The following is a 20,227-nucleotide window of genomic DNA, read 5'->3' as shown; positions in this document are numbered from 1 at the left end:
CCATCTCGCCCAGTATCCTGTCTTCTGACAGTGGCCAAATACCAGGTGCTTCAGAAGGAAGGAACAGAACAGAGCAATTATCACGTGATCCATCCTCTGCTGTCCAGTCCCAGCTTCTGGCAGTTGGCAGTTTAGAGATGCCCAAAGCATGGGGTCACGTCCTTGACCATCTTGGCTAATAGCCATTTGTGAACCTATCCTACATTAACTTATTTAATTCTTTTTTGAACCCAGTTAGACTTTTGGCTTTCACAGCATCCCATGGCAATGAGTTCCACAGGTTGACTGTGTGTTGTATGAAGAAGTACTTCCTTTTGTTTGTTTTAAACCTGATGCCTGTCAATTTCACTGGGTGACCCTTAGTTCTTGTGTTACAGGAAGGTGTAAATAACACTTTACTCTTCAGTTTCTCCATACCATTCATGATTTTATAGACCTCTATTATATCCCTCCCCCTTAGTTGTTTCTTTTTCTAAGCTGAAGTCCCAGTCTTTTTAATTTCCCCTCATCATTTCCATTGTCCTATTCTGCATCTTTTCTAATTCTAATATATCTATTTTGAGATGGGGAAACCAGAACTGCATGCAGTATTCAAGATGTGGGCACACCATAGATTTATATAGCCTCATTACAATATTTTCTGTTTTATTATCTATCCCTTTCCTAATAGTTCCTAACATTGTTAGCTTTTTTGACCGCTGCTGCACATTAAGCAGCTGTTTTCAAAGAGCTATTTGACAGCTCCAAGATCTTTTTCTTGAGTGGTAACATCTAGTTTAGACCCCATCATTTTGTATGTATTGTATGGATTATTGTTTCCAATATACATTTGCACTTCTCAATGATGATTTTCATCTGCCATTTTGTTGCCTTGTGACCCAGTTTTGAGAGATCCCTTTGTAACTCTTTGCAATCAGCTGTGGACTTAACTGTCTTTAGTAATTTTGTATGGTCTGCAAATTGAGCTACCTCACTGTTCATCCCCTTTTCCATAGCATTTATGAATAAGTTGAACAGCACAGGTCCTAGATCTTTGAGAGACCCTACTACTTACTTCTCTCCATTGTGAAAACTGACCATTTATTCCTACTCTTTGTTTCTTATGTTGTAACCAGTTACTGATGCATGAGGGAACCTTCCCTCTTATCCCATGACTGCTTAGTTTGCTGAAGAGGCTTTGGTGTGGGACCTTGTCAAAGGCTTTCTGAAGGTCCAAGTACACTGGGGATCCTTCTTGTCCACATGCTTATTGACATCCTCAAATAATTTTATTAGAGTGGTGAGGCATGATTTTCCTTTACCAAACCCATGTTGATTCTTCCTCAACATACTGTGGTTCATCAAAGACTTTCTTCAGTTTCTTACAGTTCCTTTTTATGGCTCAGACTATATTATTGTTGTTATTGGTACTATTCTTTTATTTAAATATACAGTGGAAGTAGAGCAAAAATATCAGGTAAAATCTAACATTTTCAGCTGAGTCATTCTTAGAGTTTCAGGGGTAGTTTGAACTCAGAACTCAAAGAATCAATGCCCTCATGAACCAAAACTGGCCAAGTGGTTCACACAAACCACTGCAAACTGAAACGGGTCAGTTTTCTCGATCTCTAGATATAATATACTTTGGGCTTTGGTTTTGTTAATTGATTTACATTTTGCACAAGGACTCTTTTGTCTAAGGTATTTGCTACCCAACTAGTGGGCTCAGTCCTGCTGCCTTTCAACTCCCGGTTGAAGTCTTTTGACTTTTAGGGATTGAGTTTTGTGACTTCCAGTTGACCCCATATATCAGCCCATAAGTCCATAGTCACACCAAACTTTCCCAGTTTTGCAGACTGCAGTAAATCTGGCCTGAATTTAAGTCTTTAAAGGGAAAACTTTGTACAACTCTCAGTCTACAATATAGTTAACAGTATTACAGTAAAGTACTGTCAGGTTCTAAAAGCCAGAACTAAAGGGATCTGAAGATGAAACATGATACCACTTTTTCTCTAAATCAGCTGAAATAAATCCATACTATCACATTAGAGAGTATTTTGTTCATTGAGTCTTAAGTCTTTCACGACTTAGCAACTGAGTGAGAGAGTTGTTTTTTTTTTTAGTCCTGTTCTTGACCTAGCAATAACACAAAAGGGCTATACAGTATTAATCAAATATAACATATTTATAAAGTTGGTGGGACAATTTGTAATTTAGGGCTGCAAATGTGAAATACCCACTATCTTACACATGATTTTTTAAAGGGATTAAAGTCAGTGTGGATATGCTGTCTACAAAATTATACTTTTAAAAATATTTACATGGAAGGAAAGTTTCTTAAAATTAAGGATGGGATATTTGTTCCATAGAAATAAATGTGAAAAGAAGTATATGTTTCAGGTTGCTGTGTTCTTCTCTTGTGCAGTGTTTGAACAGATGGTCCCTTCTTGGCTTTTTTATTAAAGCCATTTTCATTCTGTTCCGGAATTAACAGCAGAAACCCAAGTGTCTTCTGTTTCAAATATCTTCATCAGAAAACTGGGGACCATCATATTCTGTAATTTGGCTAGCCCATTTTGGTATCAAAATGGATTTATGACGAACCTGAATTACACAGTCTCAAAATAAAACCAGACTGGCTTAATACCCTGGAGGAGAAAGTTAATATCAGGACCTGGCAACAGTCTAACAGAGTAAAAACCAGCACGTTATAATTCTTAACTATAAAGGATGCCGGGAATTAGTTTGTAATTGTATATGAAATATTTACAGGGAAAATACTGGTATATTTATTACTAAAAAATCTGGGCCATAAATCTCCAAACCAGCTGTTTCCTGATTTTGTATGCCTTTTTTTCAATCAACTTTCTTTAAAACGTGGTACCCTTTGTGGCTGTTTTTACCTACATAGGGCAAAAATAAGCATCTGGCTAAGAGCAATGGAAAACAGGTCCAGGAATCTAATGAAACAGATTTGGTTTTAAAAGTTACCACATTGGCAAGGTAGTAGTATCCTGGCTGCCAGCCCAAAAGCCTTGAGTTCAAGGATGTGCTGAATGGGCTCAGGGATCCCAAGTGCCCATGCCAACAAAGATGACATGTTTTGGAAGTTATGATCAGCTCAGCAGCTAAGGGAGGAACATATAGCACATTTTGGCCATAAATGTATCCCTTAATTCATTGAGCAACACTAGTGATTGTGTCAAATAAAATCTCTGCCAGGCTGGATTAGTTAAGATGTTCACAACCAGACTACCACTGGAGTGGTATAAGGTACTCAACTTTAAATACACTGGGTCATGTCATGGCTCCATTGAAGTCAAAGGGAGTTTGGAGCTAGGGTTTTATCTACTCTGCAAAACATGCTAACCACTGTTAGTGTAAAACATGTGAAGATGTTATCCCTGTAATTGTACACTTGCAGGAACTACAGGTCAATTGTGCAGAGGGACAGGCATTACTAAATGCAGTGCTCCATGGCAGGGAGGAGGTGATATCTTGGGGCATACCCCAGATAGAAGACAGAGCACTGGAGTCCATGCGACAGGATTGGCAAGTTTACCAGTACAGGCTTTCTGAGGCCAGGACCCAGCTAAACACCACTCTGAATAGACTGAGGTTAATGGAGAAAAAGTTTCAGAAGGTAGATGACTGGCTTAAGACCCTGGAGGAGAAAGTTAATATCAGGACCGGGCGGCAGTCTGAGAGAGCAACAAAGGAGATGCAGCTACAGCAAATGAAGGTAATGACTGTCCATCTATTTGAGCAACGCTGTATATATCACACATGGTGTATACATTACAGTGTAGTTCTACTATGAAAAATGCCTGTAAATACGACATTGCCATTGTCTCTCAGGGAGTCTAGATCAAACTTGCTCCGCTTACAGGTGAAGAGATGATTTTGCCAGAGCTGTAATCTCAGTGTGGGATCTGGAATTTAATTGGCCTGTAGAGTGCATTGGCACAACTGAAAGAAGAGTTTGGTCCTGGAACTGGAATCTGTTCAACTCTTTTCTTGATGAGGGAACCAGAATTGAATCCAGCACACTCTCCCATCACACTGTTGACTGTCTCTGCTGTACTGACCAGAGTAAACAACTACATTTCCAGTGTTAAGATACATGGTTGTAATCACATACAACTTGATAATGTCTGTCTTCTTTGTCTCAGAAGTGGCATGAAGAAATAACAATCTACAAAGATGATGTTGAAGAAGTTGGGGCATTAGCTCAGCAAATCCTGGAGGAAAGTCATACCACCAGTAGAATGGGAAATCAAGCTACCCAGCTTACCTCTCGGTACCAAGCTCTGATCCTTCATGTACTGGTAAGTAATGGTAATTCATTCATTATAATATTATGCAATGTCAGCAAAGGGGGAGACACAGGTAGGTATTATTTATTGGCCATGGTTACCACAAATTATTCATTGATATAGAATCCTCAAATCATATAATGTGCACATACAAGAACCCTCCCCTCTCTAGATTTCAGTGGGCTAGATGGATCTGGGCATTGTTAATAGGAAGTAGACCTTTCAGCCAACTTCTGCAGTAATCATAAATTGTCACCATGTCATGGGTGTTAAACAATCTGTGTGAAATGTGTTGGTAGTCTGATTCTGTTTTCCTATAGACAGTTTGTGTAAGTTATCTACATCACAAAAAATATTCTCACAGGAGATACGGACTGATACCTCTCTTGGCAGTCCCAACAGACAACTTGAGGGTTCAGTGTGCATGGACATTGAATGAATTTTAGAGAAGTGCCTTCAGGTTGTCATGGAGGTGCATTGGTAGGGCGTTGTGGGGAAATGTGAACTGGCAAGGTCCATCTTGCAGATCACTTCAGATTATGGTACTTTCAATCTGACACCTCTTACAATCACTAAGCGTACATCTACACTTAAAACACTGCAGCGGCACAGCTGCACCACTTCAGTGCTTCAGTGAAGATGTTACCTATGCCCACAGGAGAGTTCCTCTTGTCCGGATAGTTACCTCAGGTCCCCAAGAGACGATAGCTTTGTCAATGGAAGAATTATCCCAGCAACCTAGAACTGTCTACGCTGGGAGTTAGGTCAGTTTAACTGTGTTGTTCAGGGGTGTGCATGTTTCACCTACATAATTTCCTAGTGTAAACCAGGCCTAAATTCACTTAAAAATACAAAATAGAAATTTATCACCTGTACCCTCCCCCTTTAGTGCTAAAATATTACTCCATTTTAACATTAGTGATTGCTATACACACATGTTGAAAAGAGAATACAGAAAATCCCCATGAGAACAATTATCTGGTGGATATAAAAGGAATGAATTACAAGTCACTGAACTTCGTAAATTGATGATTCTTTCATAAAATAGTATTTTGTTGCTTTTATTAAACGTTCTCTTGTCAAGAAATGGACAATGATAAGCATTTCACTTTCTGTTTCCAACATTTGTTTGAAGGAACAAATAAAGTTCCTGGAAGAAGAGATTCGAAGTATGGAGGAGTCAGAATTAGCTTTCTGCACTTACACAGATTGGTATGGAGCCACTAGCCAGAACTTAAAAAATGTGGTAACCAAGACTGATGTAGTGGATAAAACAGCAATGGAGAAGAAAATGCAGAAACTAGAGGTACAGTACACTTGAACTTGGGATTTGTTAATCATTTTTCTTCATGAGTTAAGTCACATACACTAGTCCACATTTAATAGTATACCTCCAGTTACTCATAATTCTGATTCCAACAGTCCAGAGTAGTTAGCAGCATAGCAAACATTGGGTGTAAAATTTGATGTTCTCCTAGTGTGTGGAGTTTGATGACATTGGATTAATAGTTTGGTAACTCTTCATAGTGAAATTCATCTTAATCCCATTCTTCTAATAGAGGGTGTTTATATTTTGATTTAGTTTAAAATAAAAGACACCCAAATAATCATGTGGTATAAATTTTATTATAGAAATGTATTGTGGGGAACAAAACTTTTCCTTTCCTCCCACTGAACTAACCCAGTGGTAAAACTCACACTTTACCTCAGAGCTGTGAATGAATTCCTCAGTCTCCTTGCAATATTTAAACCTACTATGCCAAAGAACCGCTTTCAACTATTCCACCTTATCTTGTGCACTTTGTATTTGACAAACTCCGTAAATAAAATTTCCTAGTTCAACTCCTGAGATTTCACCACCTCTGGCTGATTTCTATTACGTGGTTTTAAAACATTGTATCTTTAATGAAAGCTTTAATTCCTTTCTGAGATGCACACTGTTTTGTTTTTCCCGTTAGCCATACTTAATAAGCAGTGGAGAATGAAAGAATTATATTTTCTTGTATCTGTTCCACTTAAGCCAGCTTTTGAAATATTGACCAAAGTGATAAACCATGTAGTATTCACACTATGTCTACTGTCAGCATTCATTGTATTGCAATAAAACAGTACAGTGAATTTGAACTGTTTAGTTATCTCTTTTAAAGTGAATTTCTTGATTATGAAAAGTGATGAGCTGATAGTCTTGGAGAGAGAAGTCCGGATCCTCAGTTGGCAATATTGTGTTGAATTACAGCATGAACAGCACAAGTGCAAGCTTTTCCCTGCTAATGCATCTCATCATGGTACTGCAAGCAGCATCCCTAGCAGTGAGAAGTTCGCTCAATCTCTTTGGCCTCGATAGTTTGAAAAAGACATTGCTACTAGCATCTCTTTGACATAAAAATTAAAACAAAGGAAAATGAAAGGGAAAAAGACTCAGTCTGCTTTCTCTGTTAATCTCCATATTTTCCTTTACAGCTTCTTTTGCGTGACATGGATGTTGGCCACAATTTGCTGAAATCTGCCCGTGAGAAAGGTGATCGGGCTATTAAATACATGGAGGGAAATAAAGCTGACCAGTTAAGGAAAGAGATTGGTGATTACATGGAGCAGCTTGAAGAGCTGGCCAGCTCTGTCAGGAAGGAGCATATGGCCTTAGAGAAGTGCCTCCAGTTGTCAAAGGAATTCTCAGACAGGTACAAGGCACAGACTCAGTGGCTTACAGAGTACCAAGCCATATTGCACACTCAAGTGGAGCCGAAAACTGAATTATATGAGAAGAAGGCCCAGTTATCCAAATACAAGGTAAGAATTGATGCTGTGACTCCATTGTATGAATGAAGTTTTGAGCTAGAAGTCCTTGAGGTCCAAGTTTTCAGCTGTGGGGGCCTTAATAGATTCCATGAGATCCCTTATCTGGATGCTCAAATCATAAATGCATAGTATCTGTGCCAAAGAGCCAGTGTAAGCATCCAAATGTGGAATTTGGGTGCCATAATAAGTTCTCCATGTTTGAAGGTTACCCACCTGGGTCCAATTTTTGTTCTCATTTACATGGAATAAGTATGGAGTAACTCCACTGATATCAATAGTTATTCTGGATTTAAACTAGTTTAAGTGACAATAGAATTTGACCTGCAGTCTTCTGGAACTTTTCTGTCACAGCTGACATTGCCTCCTTATGCTCCTCTTTTTTTCTTGCTATATTTAAGTTTTCTATAGAATGGAAAATAGGTTATAGTGCTATATGGTACTATTTACCACAAAGATAATGAGACTTAACCTGAAAACTGAGGGCCAAATTCAGAGGTGACATAAATGATGGTGTAAATTATATGGTGGTAACTCATAGAAGTTGTTACAGTTTAAAACATCGTGGGGAATGGAAGGGCAAGGATGTAGCAGGGAAAGCAACTAATAGGAGGGTGAAAAGGAAATCAAGATACACCTCTAATTAGTGCTTTTCCGACTACACACTGCCACCTCTGTGTGTAAATTACAAGAGTAATGTGTGTAAGTTACACATTTCCTCATTTAGCTTCCCCTACTCGGGATCTAAATTACACACTTTCTGTTGCACCTTTCCTTTGTATTTCTGAAGTGCACAAGTTTTCACCTAGTGATACATGCTAATGTAGATAATGTACTGCATGCAGTTGTTTGTATTGCCTCTGATTTTAACCCTGAATATTGAAGGCATGCAAACTCCTTCTCATCAGTCTACTAGTTTTATAGGTGTAATGATATAATGAATTGAGCCAAATTTTGTTCCGCAATACACTAATGTCAGTGGGGTTACTCTGGATTTATGCTGATGTTGCTGAAAGCAGAATTTGGCCATGCCACACATTTGGCTAATTTAAAATACCTGTTGATCTATTAAATGGTCTGAAAAATTCCAGCCTGTGTCGGTCTGAGACAAAAGATGCACAATTGAGAACTCTTCTGAGATGTTATTTTATTTTATATTATATTATTTTATTTTGTAAACTAAACCTGAAACTGAAAGTTCCAGTTTAGTTGACATGGGAGATTGTAGGCTCCAATGCTTTTAATTTTAAAAGCATTATAAAAATATTAAGAATTAAAATAGTTCTAAAGAGACAGGGTGGGTGAGGAAATATCTTTTATTAGACCAATGTCTGTTGGTGAGAGACACAAGCTTTTGAGTCCTTCTTCAGGCCTGGGAAACATACTCAGGGTATGTCTACACTTAAAATGGCACAGTGGAACAGAGAGAGGGATTCTCCTGTCAGTAATCCACCTCCCTGAGAGGCAGTAGCTAGGTTAATAGAAAAATTCTTCCATCTACCTAACGCTGTATAAATGGGGACTTAGGTAGGTTTAACATTGCCACTCTAGGGTGTAGATTTTTCACATCCTTGACCGAGATTGGTTTTACTATCTAATTTTCTACTATTGACCAGTCCACAAAGTAGTGGATCAGATTGTTTATCACAGTAGTTAACACATATTTCAAGGGACCATTCAAGGTGAAGTGGCTTGTTAATATCCCTTCAGTCATAAGGAGGGAAGGAAGGGAGAGCGGAAAAAAAGGCAGTTGATGTAGGGGGTTGTTAATGGGTTACAGATTGTTGTAATAAGCCATAAATCCAATGTCTGTTCAGTCCATGATTTTTAGCGTCTAGCAAAGTTACAAAGTTAAGCTCCCAGGCTCATCTTTTGAAAGTGTTGTGCAGTTTTTCTTTGAGAATAAGGACTAAGAGTTCAGATAAAGAGTGATAGTTTTGTGAAAAATGTTCGCCCACAGGTGCACTTGCCGCCTCCACCTCCCACCCACACACACACATGCTCACTCTCTCATTGTAACTGCCCCTAGAATTCCTGAGGGGGCTCCAAGGAAAAAATAATACAGCCCTGGCGGGGGGGGGAAGGATACTGCCGCAGAGGTGACTGCGCCCTCTACTGTAGGAGAAGGGGGAGCTCCATGATTAGAGGGGACTTTCTGAGCCTGGAATTTAAGGGAAGCGATCTTACCATATTCTGTTTACAGTATATTTTTTCACTATAATGCTTGCACTTGTAGTCAGTACAACAGACGGTGCTGTCCCACGAGCCTTCGATAAAATCAGTGACTGAAAAAGGAGAAGCCCTTCTTGAACTTGTGCATGACGTTACTTTAGGGGACAACATTCAGAAACTTCAGGCCAATTACCAGGAACTCTGCAATGTGGCAAAGGTAAAAGAAATCAGCAAGGGACCTGTGGGATCCTTTCATGTCACTAACGCACAATATGAGAAATGTTTTTGTTTTTTTCCAGTTTAAAGGGTTGAGGTTTTTTCCTGTGGGTGACATTTCATCCCAATGCAGAGGGCTGGCAAAAGCCCCCTTTATGTGGGGTTTACAAGGTGCACTGGGTCTCGTGTGAGCTCTCTGCAGTGAGGTAAATTATTACTTAAGTAAATATCACAAGGAAAGCTCAAATGAGTATTGAGGTACTAGGGGAGAGGTCTCCTCTTGAAACTTACTGCTTAAAGGAGAGTGGTTAAAAGATATCAGTGACCACTCTGAACTTGAAGAGTGGGCCAACTCTATCAGGAACGAGCCTATGACCTTAGAGACTTAGCAAAGGAGTTCTCAGACAAGCACAAGGCACAGATGTGTGTCAAATCATCTCATTGCATAAAAATAGTTTCCTGAGTAAATGACACTTCAAAAGTAAAAATGTCCTTGAATCACATCACCTTGTACTGTGTTCCTGCCAGATCTCACAAGCTAGGCATGGCTGAGATCACAAAGGAAAATTTCCTTAAGTAATTTTAATTAATTAGTTAATGAGTATATAATATTTTGAAAATGTAATGCTGATATATCTATATAATGTGTTATTCCTAAAGCTCTTTACAGGTGATGCCTCCAACAGTACTAAGCTACAGTAAAACTGTATAGTGTCCCTTTAATTGCTATTCCACCTTCCCCTGGCGGACAAAGAGAGAACCAAATTTGTGGATGTCGTTTTGTTTTGTTTGAGTTATAATTTACAGGAACAAAATGATGCTTCTCTGAATGATTTTTATTGTGTTAGATTTGTTTTTTGGCAACCTGGGTGATTTCAACTCTAGCATATATACATGAATTTAAACAGAAAAAAATCCACAGTAAAATATATTTTAAAAGGACACTATCATTTTAAAAGTAACATTCTTGTCTGTTGTTTTTTCTACTGTAATTACAAGTAACGTGTGTGATTACTGTAAGTGACAAGGATTAACTACTTTTCAAGTTGATAGTCGCCCTTTTAAAAAAAACCCTCAATTTTCTTTATCATTAATATTTTTGTACTTTTTTTAAAATTGTGCCCAACCCATACTGATGCAAGAAGTTCTTCTGATGTGTTCATTGTGGTCTAGACCTATAAGCACTACTCCTATGATTAAATAGTTTGCAGGATCAGTCTCTTAGTAACTTTTCAGGTTTCAGAGCAACTTTTGACATCCTTTCTCTTGTAAGTGTTTCTAAAATTGTATTTTGGTTTATATGGTCCCACAGGCACATGTTGAAAGCTTGGAGGTGAAAGTAAAAGAGCATGAAGATTATAACAGTGACTTACAAGAAGTGGAAAAGTGGTTGTTACAGATGTCCAGCAGGCTGGTCACTCCTGACCTTATGGAGAGCAGCAGCGTAGAAATAATAACTCAGCAACTAGCCAACCACAAGGTAGGTCTTGTGTTTGAACACATGTCATTTACTCAGTAAAAATAAAAAATATTACTCCAGCAATTCCCCATCTCAGTTCTGGAGCTGTAACTTTTTTATCACCCTTTTCTGTACTTACTTGAATATCTGTAACATTGACTGGGTTAACAAGAATAACTTGATGCACTCACTGTCTACATCCAGATCAGTGTGTTTCTGATTCATGTCACCTTCAGTGAGCAGCAGTGACATAATGTGAAATTTATGTATATATGTCTTAATTTTGTATTTGATTTTCTCTATTTCATGCTGAGAAGAAATAGACCTCAAGAGGCAGAGCTGGGCCCTCCTGCCCTGGGACACTATTGATTCCTGACTCTTGGGAGGACAAAAACCTCCTAGTTTTTAGAAGAGTTTGTATTATTCTCTCTTGTTATTAGGTTGTAAAATACCCTCAAATACTCTCATGGAAGGCATAATTATTGCTAGCAACCCATTGCCGTGGTTAGTACACACTGAAGTTAAACAGTCAAAATCCTTGCCTCAAAATGCCTTCAAACTATGGACCAGATAATGATGTCCTAACTTATTTTGGTTAGTATGTTACTCCTTAAGTAGTTTCATTGTGTGAAATCCTGGTTCCCTTGAAGTCAATGGCATAATTCCTATTTACATCAATGGGGCTAGGATTTCATGCATTGTTCTTAATGGGACCACTTTTGGATCAATTACTGTCAACATCAAAATCTGACTCTAATATTAGATTTGACATGAAAAAGGGGTGATAAGCAGCAACAGAGAGGGACTGTTGACAAGGAAAAATGAAAGTTACTCAATTTAGGACAAAGCACATCATGTTGGTTCATTTAAGATGTTTGTAATATGTCTAGAGGATACCTATGTATGTGAATTTGCTGTATTCTGTTGATTAAGTGACAGACTAGGATCTCTTGGGTGACAAAGGCTTTAAGACAGATTGTACAGTCTAATAGCTGGAACATAACCGTTTTCTCATGAAATCTAATCACAAATACATTTAAGAAAAATATTTAAGCATATGAGTTGCTTTGAGAAGTCATCACTCAGAAGTGGTTTTACTATCGAAGTATTTCTTTATGGGTTTTTTTAACTTTTTTTTTTTAGGCAATGATGGAAGAGATTGCAGGATTTGAAGACCATTTGAACAGCCTTAAAAATAAAGGTGACTATTTGATCAATCGATGTGCAGAACATCTTCAAGCAAAATTTAAGCAAAACACACAAACCCATCTGCAGGGGACAAAAGACAGTTATTCAGCCATATGTAGCACAGCTCAGAGAGTAAGTCTTTTTTTTTTCAACGTATATAAAGAGCTGTAAAGAGCTTTTTTTTCAATGTATATCAGATATAACTATAAGTAACATGCTGGTTATGTACAGTATTGTAATAATTCTGTGCAGGATGGGAAAAATGTATTAGAATTTCTGAAATAATTTGATGTTTCATTAAATTGTTTAAAAGCTGACTCTACATGTTACTAATGTAACTGTGCCACCATTCCTTATGCTACAGATAAATTGATTAAAGTGGCCATTTTTTGTCATAATTTGTTCTCCACATAAGCCCAGATTGATTTAAAATCCCTATTTACAGGGGTATGCAAATGTATTATTAATATAAAATCAGAGAAACATGGTCTCCATCCAGCAAGGGACTACTTTTTTTCATCAAATTTTAGAAAAAGAGTTTGACTATATTTTATTATTAAAGCATAAAGGTTAAGTTTGGCTAAATAAATAAATAAAATCCACGTGTATAGCTCCATGCAATATATAATAAAAGATGTTAAAAATCAGCTGAGGTCGAAGTTCTATTGAAGTTTATTTGTTTTAAGCAAGCTTAGGTTTAGATTGAGTCATATAGACCCAGATTCTGCAAACACTTGCCCACTCGCTTCACTTTACACAGTATGAGTTGTCCCAGTGAACTCAATGGAATTGTTCACAGTGGGTAAAGTGAAATATGTTGGTAATTCTTCACAGGATTGGGGCAGTAGTGAAGTCTGTTTCAATTCTTTTTAGAGTGAAATTCACCCCTATTAAGACAACCTTGTGTGGAGTCCTCTTCATTGGGGTGAACTTCATACTTAGTGCCAGCAGTTTAGGAACATCCGTCACTAGCAACTGATGATGTGCTAGGAAATTCTATCTTCCCTGGCACAATAGAAGAGTCTTAGCTCGGCCATCCTGTTGATCCAGTTAGCAGAAAGGGCCATTTTCTTTAAAAAGGTAGGTAGGGGCTGTGTGTGTGTGTGCGTGTGTGCGCTATCTACGCGCGCGCAGAAAAGACATAAAATGAAAAGTAATGAATAAAGATACAAAAACAACCTAATAATCACTTCATTCCATCTCTGTTTTTTTTCCCTCCTAAAATCTCTGGGCTACACAGTGTCTGTTTCCTCCTCAAGTGTCCAAGACACGGTGAGAGCATCAGATGCTTTCCTCCCTCTTGCACCCCTGACTTCACGGGGCGAGACACCACTGCAGGGTTTGCTCTCACAAGACTCCACAGTGTTAGGGCTGCTAGTCCCCACTGGCAGTAGAACCAGGGTTCTGCCTCTGTACGTGCCAGCAGATCTGACCAATCATAAAAGGGAGTGTGCAATGCACTCCCTACGTAGATTTAACTAACTATGGTATGGTGGGTTGCTCCAGAAAGCATAATGCCCCCCAAACCTCTGCACTGCCCCCTCCCCACATAGATGGACTTGTATCTACAAGGCATAACCAAGCCTTTATTTGAAAATTTCTCTATTAAAAGTCCAGAGCTTAAATTTTCAACACCTAATTAAGCTAATCATTAAAGAAATTGACAGTAGCATATGCTTTCCCATTAAGAAAAATAAATATGAACATGCCAAATAAGCAACAGTCATCGCCATTCAGAGTTATTAATCTAAACTCCCTGAAAAGTGTGTGAAATTGCCTCATCCTATTCAATTAAGGTATATTACATTATATTTCTAGAATGTGATGTAGCTGAAGTACAAAAACAGGATATTCTGGATGTTATACTAGACTGATTTCGTGTTTTTTAAAGCATCTGAAGTTTGAATAAGATTAGAGAATTTAATGTGCACTAGGGAAACTTCTAGTGCTTGCCAGCAAGTTCCACCATGGGCCAGTTAGCGCACCATGGTGCAAGCACCGTGTAGACAAGCCCTTAGTCTCTCTTGAAAATTTTACCTAATATCTGAAAAATACAGCTTGGTTGGAGTTTCAGAGACCTGCATTTTATATTCTCTTCCTTTTTTTTATATCAGTGTCAGAAGTGTCAATGACCTTACTGTTCTTTTTATTCTAGGTGTGCCAGAGTTTGGAACATGAACTCCAGAAACATGTTAACCATCAGGATACTCTACAACAGTGTCAGGCTTGGCTCTCTACAGTTCAGCCAGAGTTAAAACCAAGCATGTGGCCACCTTTCAGCCTGGCGGATGCAGTTAAGCAGGTAAAAGTTGTGCACATGAGCAACATTTTGAGCAAACTGGGTTTATACACTCAATTATCCTTTTTGGTGTGAATCCAGGTAAGTGCTTAATATTAGCAGAAAACTGCCTCTGTGGCTCTTCACTCATGGAAACTTCAGAGCCTCACTGACTACTCCCATTTCCAAGGGTTAAATGTTCATGCACTAGGGGCAGCATAATGCAGTTTTAGGCACCATGCACCTACTCCATCCTAGGACTGTGTAACTTTTGCTAGCCCAGCATCATAAGTGAAAATAAGATATTTGAACATAAAGTTGAGCAACTCAATAAACATGCTCAGAGATTTCATTGTAGAGCTTAACACTGAGTTTCCCTGTCTGCCTAGCCACCCATCTGTCTATATATGTTCTTGTACAGCCCCATTACAGTGGTATCATTGGCGCATAGTGGTGTCATGGGAAAATTTTTAAAAGGTTTCAGCCTGAGGTTATTGGGTTATCCCTGGCTGACAGCTTTCTTGTGGAGTTCTGCCAGGGAAAGGAAGCAAGGAGATATGTAGGCTCCCCAGAACCTCGCACTAAAGTATGGGACTTGAAAAAATGCATCCCTTCCACACACTCCAATGGAAACCAAACAGTGACGGGTGGCAGACACTCCTTTTCAGGGCATATCAGCACTTGGAAGTTGGTACAGAAGATCTGTCCCCAGATGCTTCCAGAATTTTTTTATTTTATTTTGAAGCGCAGAAGGCTAAAGTTCAAAGCTGATCAATTCCTCTATCCACAGCTGAACAGGGGAGTTCTCTCAGATCCTAGAACCACTGAAAATAATGTTGGCTTTTGGATAGGAATACTGACTGTCTCAACCATCAGGACTAGGAGACCTTGGTAGCAGTGGTGATGATGATGATGATATAAATGACAAGACAGGTAGATAGTGGAGCGCAGAAACTGGAGAGCTCATGTATAAATTTCTGCATCTCCAGACAGCTACATGCTTTGCAGCCATCACACTGGTGTTGTGGCGGGGTGGCCTCCATAGTCATCCAACCATTCTCTATGGTGGGGCCAGTTATGGGAGATGGCTTTTCTGTAGGATACAGTTTCCTTACCAGCCAGACATGACTTTAGTAGGTAAGTTTCAGTGCTGTGCTCTGTCAACTTGAAATGAAGTATCTCTGACAATGTCCTTATCTGAGATCTGATTTCAGATGCACGGATGCAGAATCACTCTGTCATACAAAAATTACCTTAAGGAATTTTCCATGTCCTGTGTCCCTTTTTGTGGATTTTGACCTCTTCTGGGTTTTTTTCCCCATACAGAAAGGAAGCATGAAGTTAAGGTGTTGTCGTAAGAATCTGATACCTTAGAAAGTAATTTGTAATTGTTGTTGTTTCATTTTTACTTGATTATTTTTTAATACTTAACTATTTTGCATAAATTTTGAGCCCTGGATTAAAACTGAACTGATTTGAAGCTGCACATTCAGAAATTTAGGGTCACATCACCTACATATAGTAGTGGAGGGGACTCATGCCACAGATTATGGCTGGGCAGGATAGGGAAGGAGAAAGTACCACCCCTGTAGCATTGTTTTTCCCTTCCCTTGAGCCTCTTTGAAAGAGTTCTTCAGGGACTGGTTTTCACTCCATGGTGGGGCCAGTTATGGGAGACGGTTTTTTTTCCATAGGATACAGTTTCCTTACCAGCCACTCATTATTTGAGTAGGTAAGTTAGTGCTGTGCTTGTCAACATTAATGTAACCCTTTCCTATGCGATGGGGAGCCTCCTTCAAGGAGCATGGACAGTAGCTGGAGGGAGAGTCTCTAACCTGTCAGAGTTGTGCTACCATGGAGGCAAAGCAGGATTGGGAGGGCTCTGAAGCGTATATGGAGAAACCAGCCCTCTGCATAGATCACCTTGAATCCCCCCAGAATCTATTCAGATTTTGGAGAATTCATAGGTCTAGACAGCCACCCCTCTCAGCTCAACAGTGATGTAAATCCTGTTTCCTTTTCCACTGAGGAAATGATCTAGATGAAACTCTGCATGTTTAAACAGTTCTTTGTAAGGGAATAATCTATATAGGGGACAACATGTCCCTCAGAGCTTTGATCTAAAAAATAAACAAGATATAGTTGTCATTCTTTAGCATTGTGAGCAATGTATTTCCCATAAGCTGATTGGTAAATAGTCCAGATAATTGTGGTTAAGACAAAATAGCCTTCTCTGAAGCTGGTCTCTTACATTTTCCATCCATCTGAAAATTATGACAAATGAAAGTTTTAATGAAATGTGATGAGTTCCAGAATATATATGAGGATTGTCTTCCTTCAGGTTAAACATTTCCGAGCTCTGCAGGAACAGGCAAGCACATACTTGGATCTGTTGTGCTCTATGTGCGATTTGTCAGATACCAGAGTGAAGAATACAGCAACAGACATTCAACAAACAAAGCAAACGGTACGAGAGAAACCACAGCAGCCAACCTCTAATCCTCCTTAGAGTTTTAATTGTCTTGATCTATCCTCTTACACAAGGTTCATATTAGGTAATGGTTTAAAGAAACATCTTCTGTACTTACATCTTAACTTTCTCACTGAGGAAATTTTACTTTTTTTTAAATTATACTTTCATGTTGTCATCCTGCTATGCAACAAGCATCTTAGAGTGAGGTTGCTGGAGTGGGGATTTTCAGGAACAGTGCTTCAAGGCAGCAGTATATAGTGTATATTATGGCTGTGTGAAAAAGCAGAACCTGGGCCAATGTATTACTGTTTTCAGTTGCACAAACATGACTTTAGCTATTTTCTAGTGCTTAGTGTTTAAGAAAACGTAAATTTATGAAACACAAGGCTGATTTTCTTGTTTATCACTAAAATTGGTATACCATAAAATTTTCTACAATGGTACTTTTAATTTTTAAATAAAATGTGCTTTTACATGTGCATGTGTAGAAAGATATTATATCAGAGTTTTAAACTTAAAATATATTCACCTAAGTTATCCATGAACAAACATCATTTACATTCTTCCATGAAAACATCTCACTGCAGTATACGCTTTATCAGGAAAAAACACATTCTGATAACATTTAAAATTCACTCCATTGAGTGTAACAATCTAATGCATACAGGAATCAAATTCCATATTAAAGAAGCAAGTTAAAATCCAAATCCAAGCAACCCATAAACTACAGTCTGCAGATATATACAGAACAGATAAAAGGTGCTTCCAGTTTTAGCAATAGGAATGGCTTGTTAAATAACCAGCAGGAGAAAAAAAACATAAGTAGGATAGCACCGAGACATTTTAAGCCTTTTGAGAACCTAAGTCTTAAAGGCATCTTGCTGTTGCATTTGAAGCAAGTGACACTCTGTTAATATGGGTTTAATGTGACTGATGGACTCAGATTTGGTAAGCATTCTCCTTGCTGAATTCTGGGAATTCTCCTAAATGACACATAAGGAAAATAACTGTGTTAGGCAAATTGGAATGAAACACACAAATTGAATTAAGTTTTCATGGTGAGAGGGTATATGTTTATGTATATATGTCACCATCTGGCATGATTCATAACGTGCAAGCAAGAGAGTAAAGAGACTTGAATTGTATAGTTGATCTGAGCTTTTAAAGAAATCGTTGAACCCTGAATTATCTCTAAAGAATTGTTAGATTCTTTTTTAAGTCTCTTACAATGAAATTTATTATGAGTCAATTGTGAATTAGCTTTCCTAATAATTTCTTGTGGCTTTCCTCTGACACAGTCTTGTTTTATGACTTTCCAAGGTTAAGGCTTTTTTTGGACAGTAATGCCTTCTGCAAGCTCCACTTAGTCCCCTCCAGAATCTACTCCTCAAATCTGTCCTTTGCGCAGTTCTACTGTACATTTCGCGCAGCGCATGAATACTTACATTAAAACATTCCCATTGCTATTCTTTTCTTTTTAGATCGAGCAGCAGATAATGCACTCACAGTACCTGGCTCAGGGTTGGGAAGAGATAAAACATATGAAGGCTGAGCTTTGGATATATTTCCAGGATGCAGACCACCAACTACAGAATATGAAGAGGAGGTGGGCAGAACTGGAACTAAACATTGCCCAGAACATGGTTTTGCAGGTTAAGGTAAGGAGTCATTGTGTTCTGAAAGTGAAGAAAGGAGGAAATGTATCCAACAGTTCATTTTATTATAGAACTTGCTAGATCCCCTGCGTGGGTGCATTGATTCTGTAACAGCCATGCAAGGAAGGATGAGAGGGGACTGTTTTTGCTTACGTTGGTGCTACAGAGAGCTAAAGCAAAAAGGGAAATATTTTAATACTTCCCCTACAGTTTTAGAGTAGACAGTCAAATCTTTACTGTGCTAGGTTCCCTTTGTTTTCAGGAAACTAATTGCCTATTGCATTTAGTCTGAAGTTAAAATCTGTAACATACTATGAAAAAACTAAATAACGTAACTATTTCTAAAGCAGTCTAAACTATTATCAGATAAAATTTGACTAGGGCTGTTGATTAATTGCAGTTAACTCACGAGATTAACTCAAATTAATTGCGATAAATTTCAATTGGTATTCTATTGTTTAACAGCAATTAAAACTGTGATTAATAACAATTAATTTATTAAATTTTGGATTTTCTTTACATTTTCAAATATTTTTTCAATTCACAACATGGAATACAAAGTGTACAGTGTTCACTTTATTTTTATTACAAATATTTGCACTGTAAAAATGATAAAATAATACTAGTTTTCAGTTCACATCATACAAATACTGTAGTGCAATCTCTATTGTGGAAGTGCAACATACAAATGCAGATTTTTTTTTAGTGCAGTTTCGTAACAAAAATTAATGTAAAACTTTAGAGCCTACAAGTCCATTCAGTCCTACTTCTTGTTCAGCCAATCACTAAGACAAACAAGTTTGTTTACATTTACGGGAGATAATACTGCCTGCTTCTTGTTTACAATGTTGCCAGAAAGTGAGAACAGGTGTTTGCATGGCACTGTTGTAGCCGGCATTACAAGGTATTTACATGCCAGATGCGCTAAACATTCCTTTGTGCCTTTATTCTTTGGCCATCATTCTAGATGACATGCTTCCATGCCAATGACCCTCATTAAAAAAATAATGCATTAATTACATTTGTGACTGAACTCCTTGGGAAAAAATTGAATGTCTCCTGCTCTCTTTTATCTGCATTCTGCCATATATTTCGTGTTATAGCAGTCTCAGATGATGACCCAGCACATGTTCGATTTAAGAACACTTTCACTGTAGATATGACAAAACGCAAAGAGGATACCAATGTGAGATTTCTAAAGATAGCTAAAGCACTTGACCCATGATTTAAGAATCTGAAGTGCCTTCCAAAATCTGAGAGGGACGAGGTATGGAACATGTTTTCAGAAGTCTTAAGAGAAAAGACTCCAATGCGGAAACTACAGAACCGGAACCATCAAAAAAGAAAATCAACCTTCTGCTGGTGGCATCTGACTTAGATGATGAAAATGAACATGCATCAGTCCACACTGCTTTGGACTGTTATTGATCAGAGCCTGTCATCAGCATCTAAGTATGTATTCTGGAATGGTGGGATGAAGCATGAAGGGACATATGAATCTTTACCGAATCTTTACCACATCCTGCACATAAATATCTTGCAACGCTGGCTACAACAATGCCATGCAAATGCCTGTTCTCACTGTCAGGTGTCATTGTACACAATAATACCATTTATTTAAATATTTTTGGATGTTTTCTACATTTTCGAATATATTGATTTCAATTACAACACAATACAAAGTATACAAGTCTCACT

At 38.2% G+C, this 20,227-nt stretch overlaps 1 protein-coding gene across 12 annotated transcripts in view; it reads left to right on the top strand.

Moving 5' to 3' along the window:
* The window catches only part of SYNE1 (spectrin repeat containing nuclear envelope protein 1), a 501,907-nt gene that overhangs the window by 272,237 nt on the left and 209,443 nt on the right, over window positions 1–20,227 (top strand). For all 12 annotated transcript variants that reach the window (XM_073337684.2, XM_073337695.2, XM_073337685.2 and 9 more), the window contains 10 exons: window positions 3,404–3,721; window positions 4,152–4,307; window positions 5,431–5,601; window positions 6,756–7,082; window positions 9,325–9,477; window positions 10,789–10,956; window positions 12,079–12,255; window positions 14,279–14,425; window positions 16,743–16,868; window positions 18,356–18,532. In XM_073337684.2, coding sequence (XP_073193785.2) covers window positions 3,404–3,721; window positions 4,152–4,307; window positions 5,431–5,601; window positions 6,756–7,082; window positions 9,325–9,477; window positions 10,789–10,956; window positions 12,079–12,255; window positions 14,279–14,425; window positions 16,743–16,868; window positions 18,356–18,532 — 1,920 coding nt within the window. The remainder of the gene's footprint in view (window positions 1–3,403; window positions 3,722–4,151; window positions 4,308–5,430; window positions 5,602–6,755; window positions 7,083–9,324; window positions 9,478–10,788; window positions 10,957–12,078; window positions 12,256–14,278; window positions 14,426–16,742; window positions 16,869–18,355; window positions 18,533–20,227) is intronic.

This window comes from Lepidochelys kempii, chromosome 3, assembly GCF_965140285.1.
Source record: "Lepidochelys kempii isolate rLepKem1 chromosome 3, rLepKem1.hap1, whole genome shotgun sequence".
NCBI classification, from domain to species: Eukaryota; Metazoa; Chordata; order Testudines; family Cheloniidae; genus Lepidochelys; species Lepidochelys kempii.
This window is presented reverse-complemented; position numbering and strand designations above follow the sequence as displayed.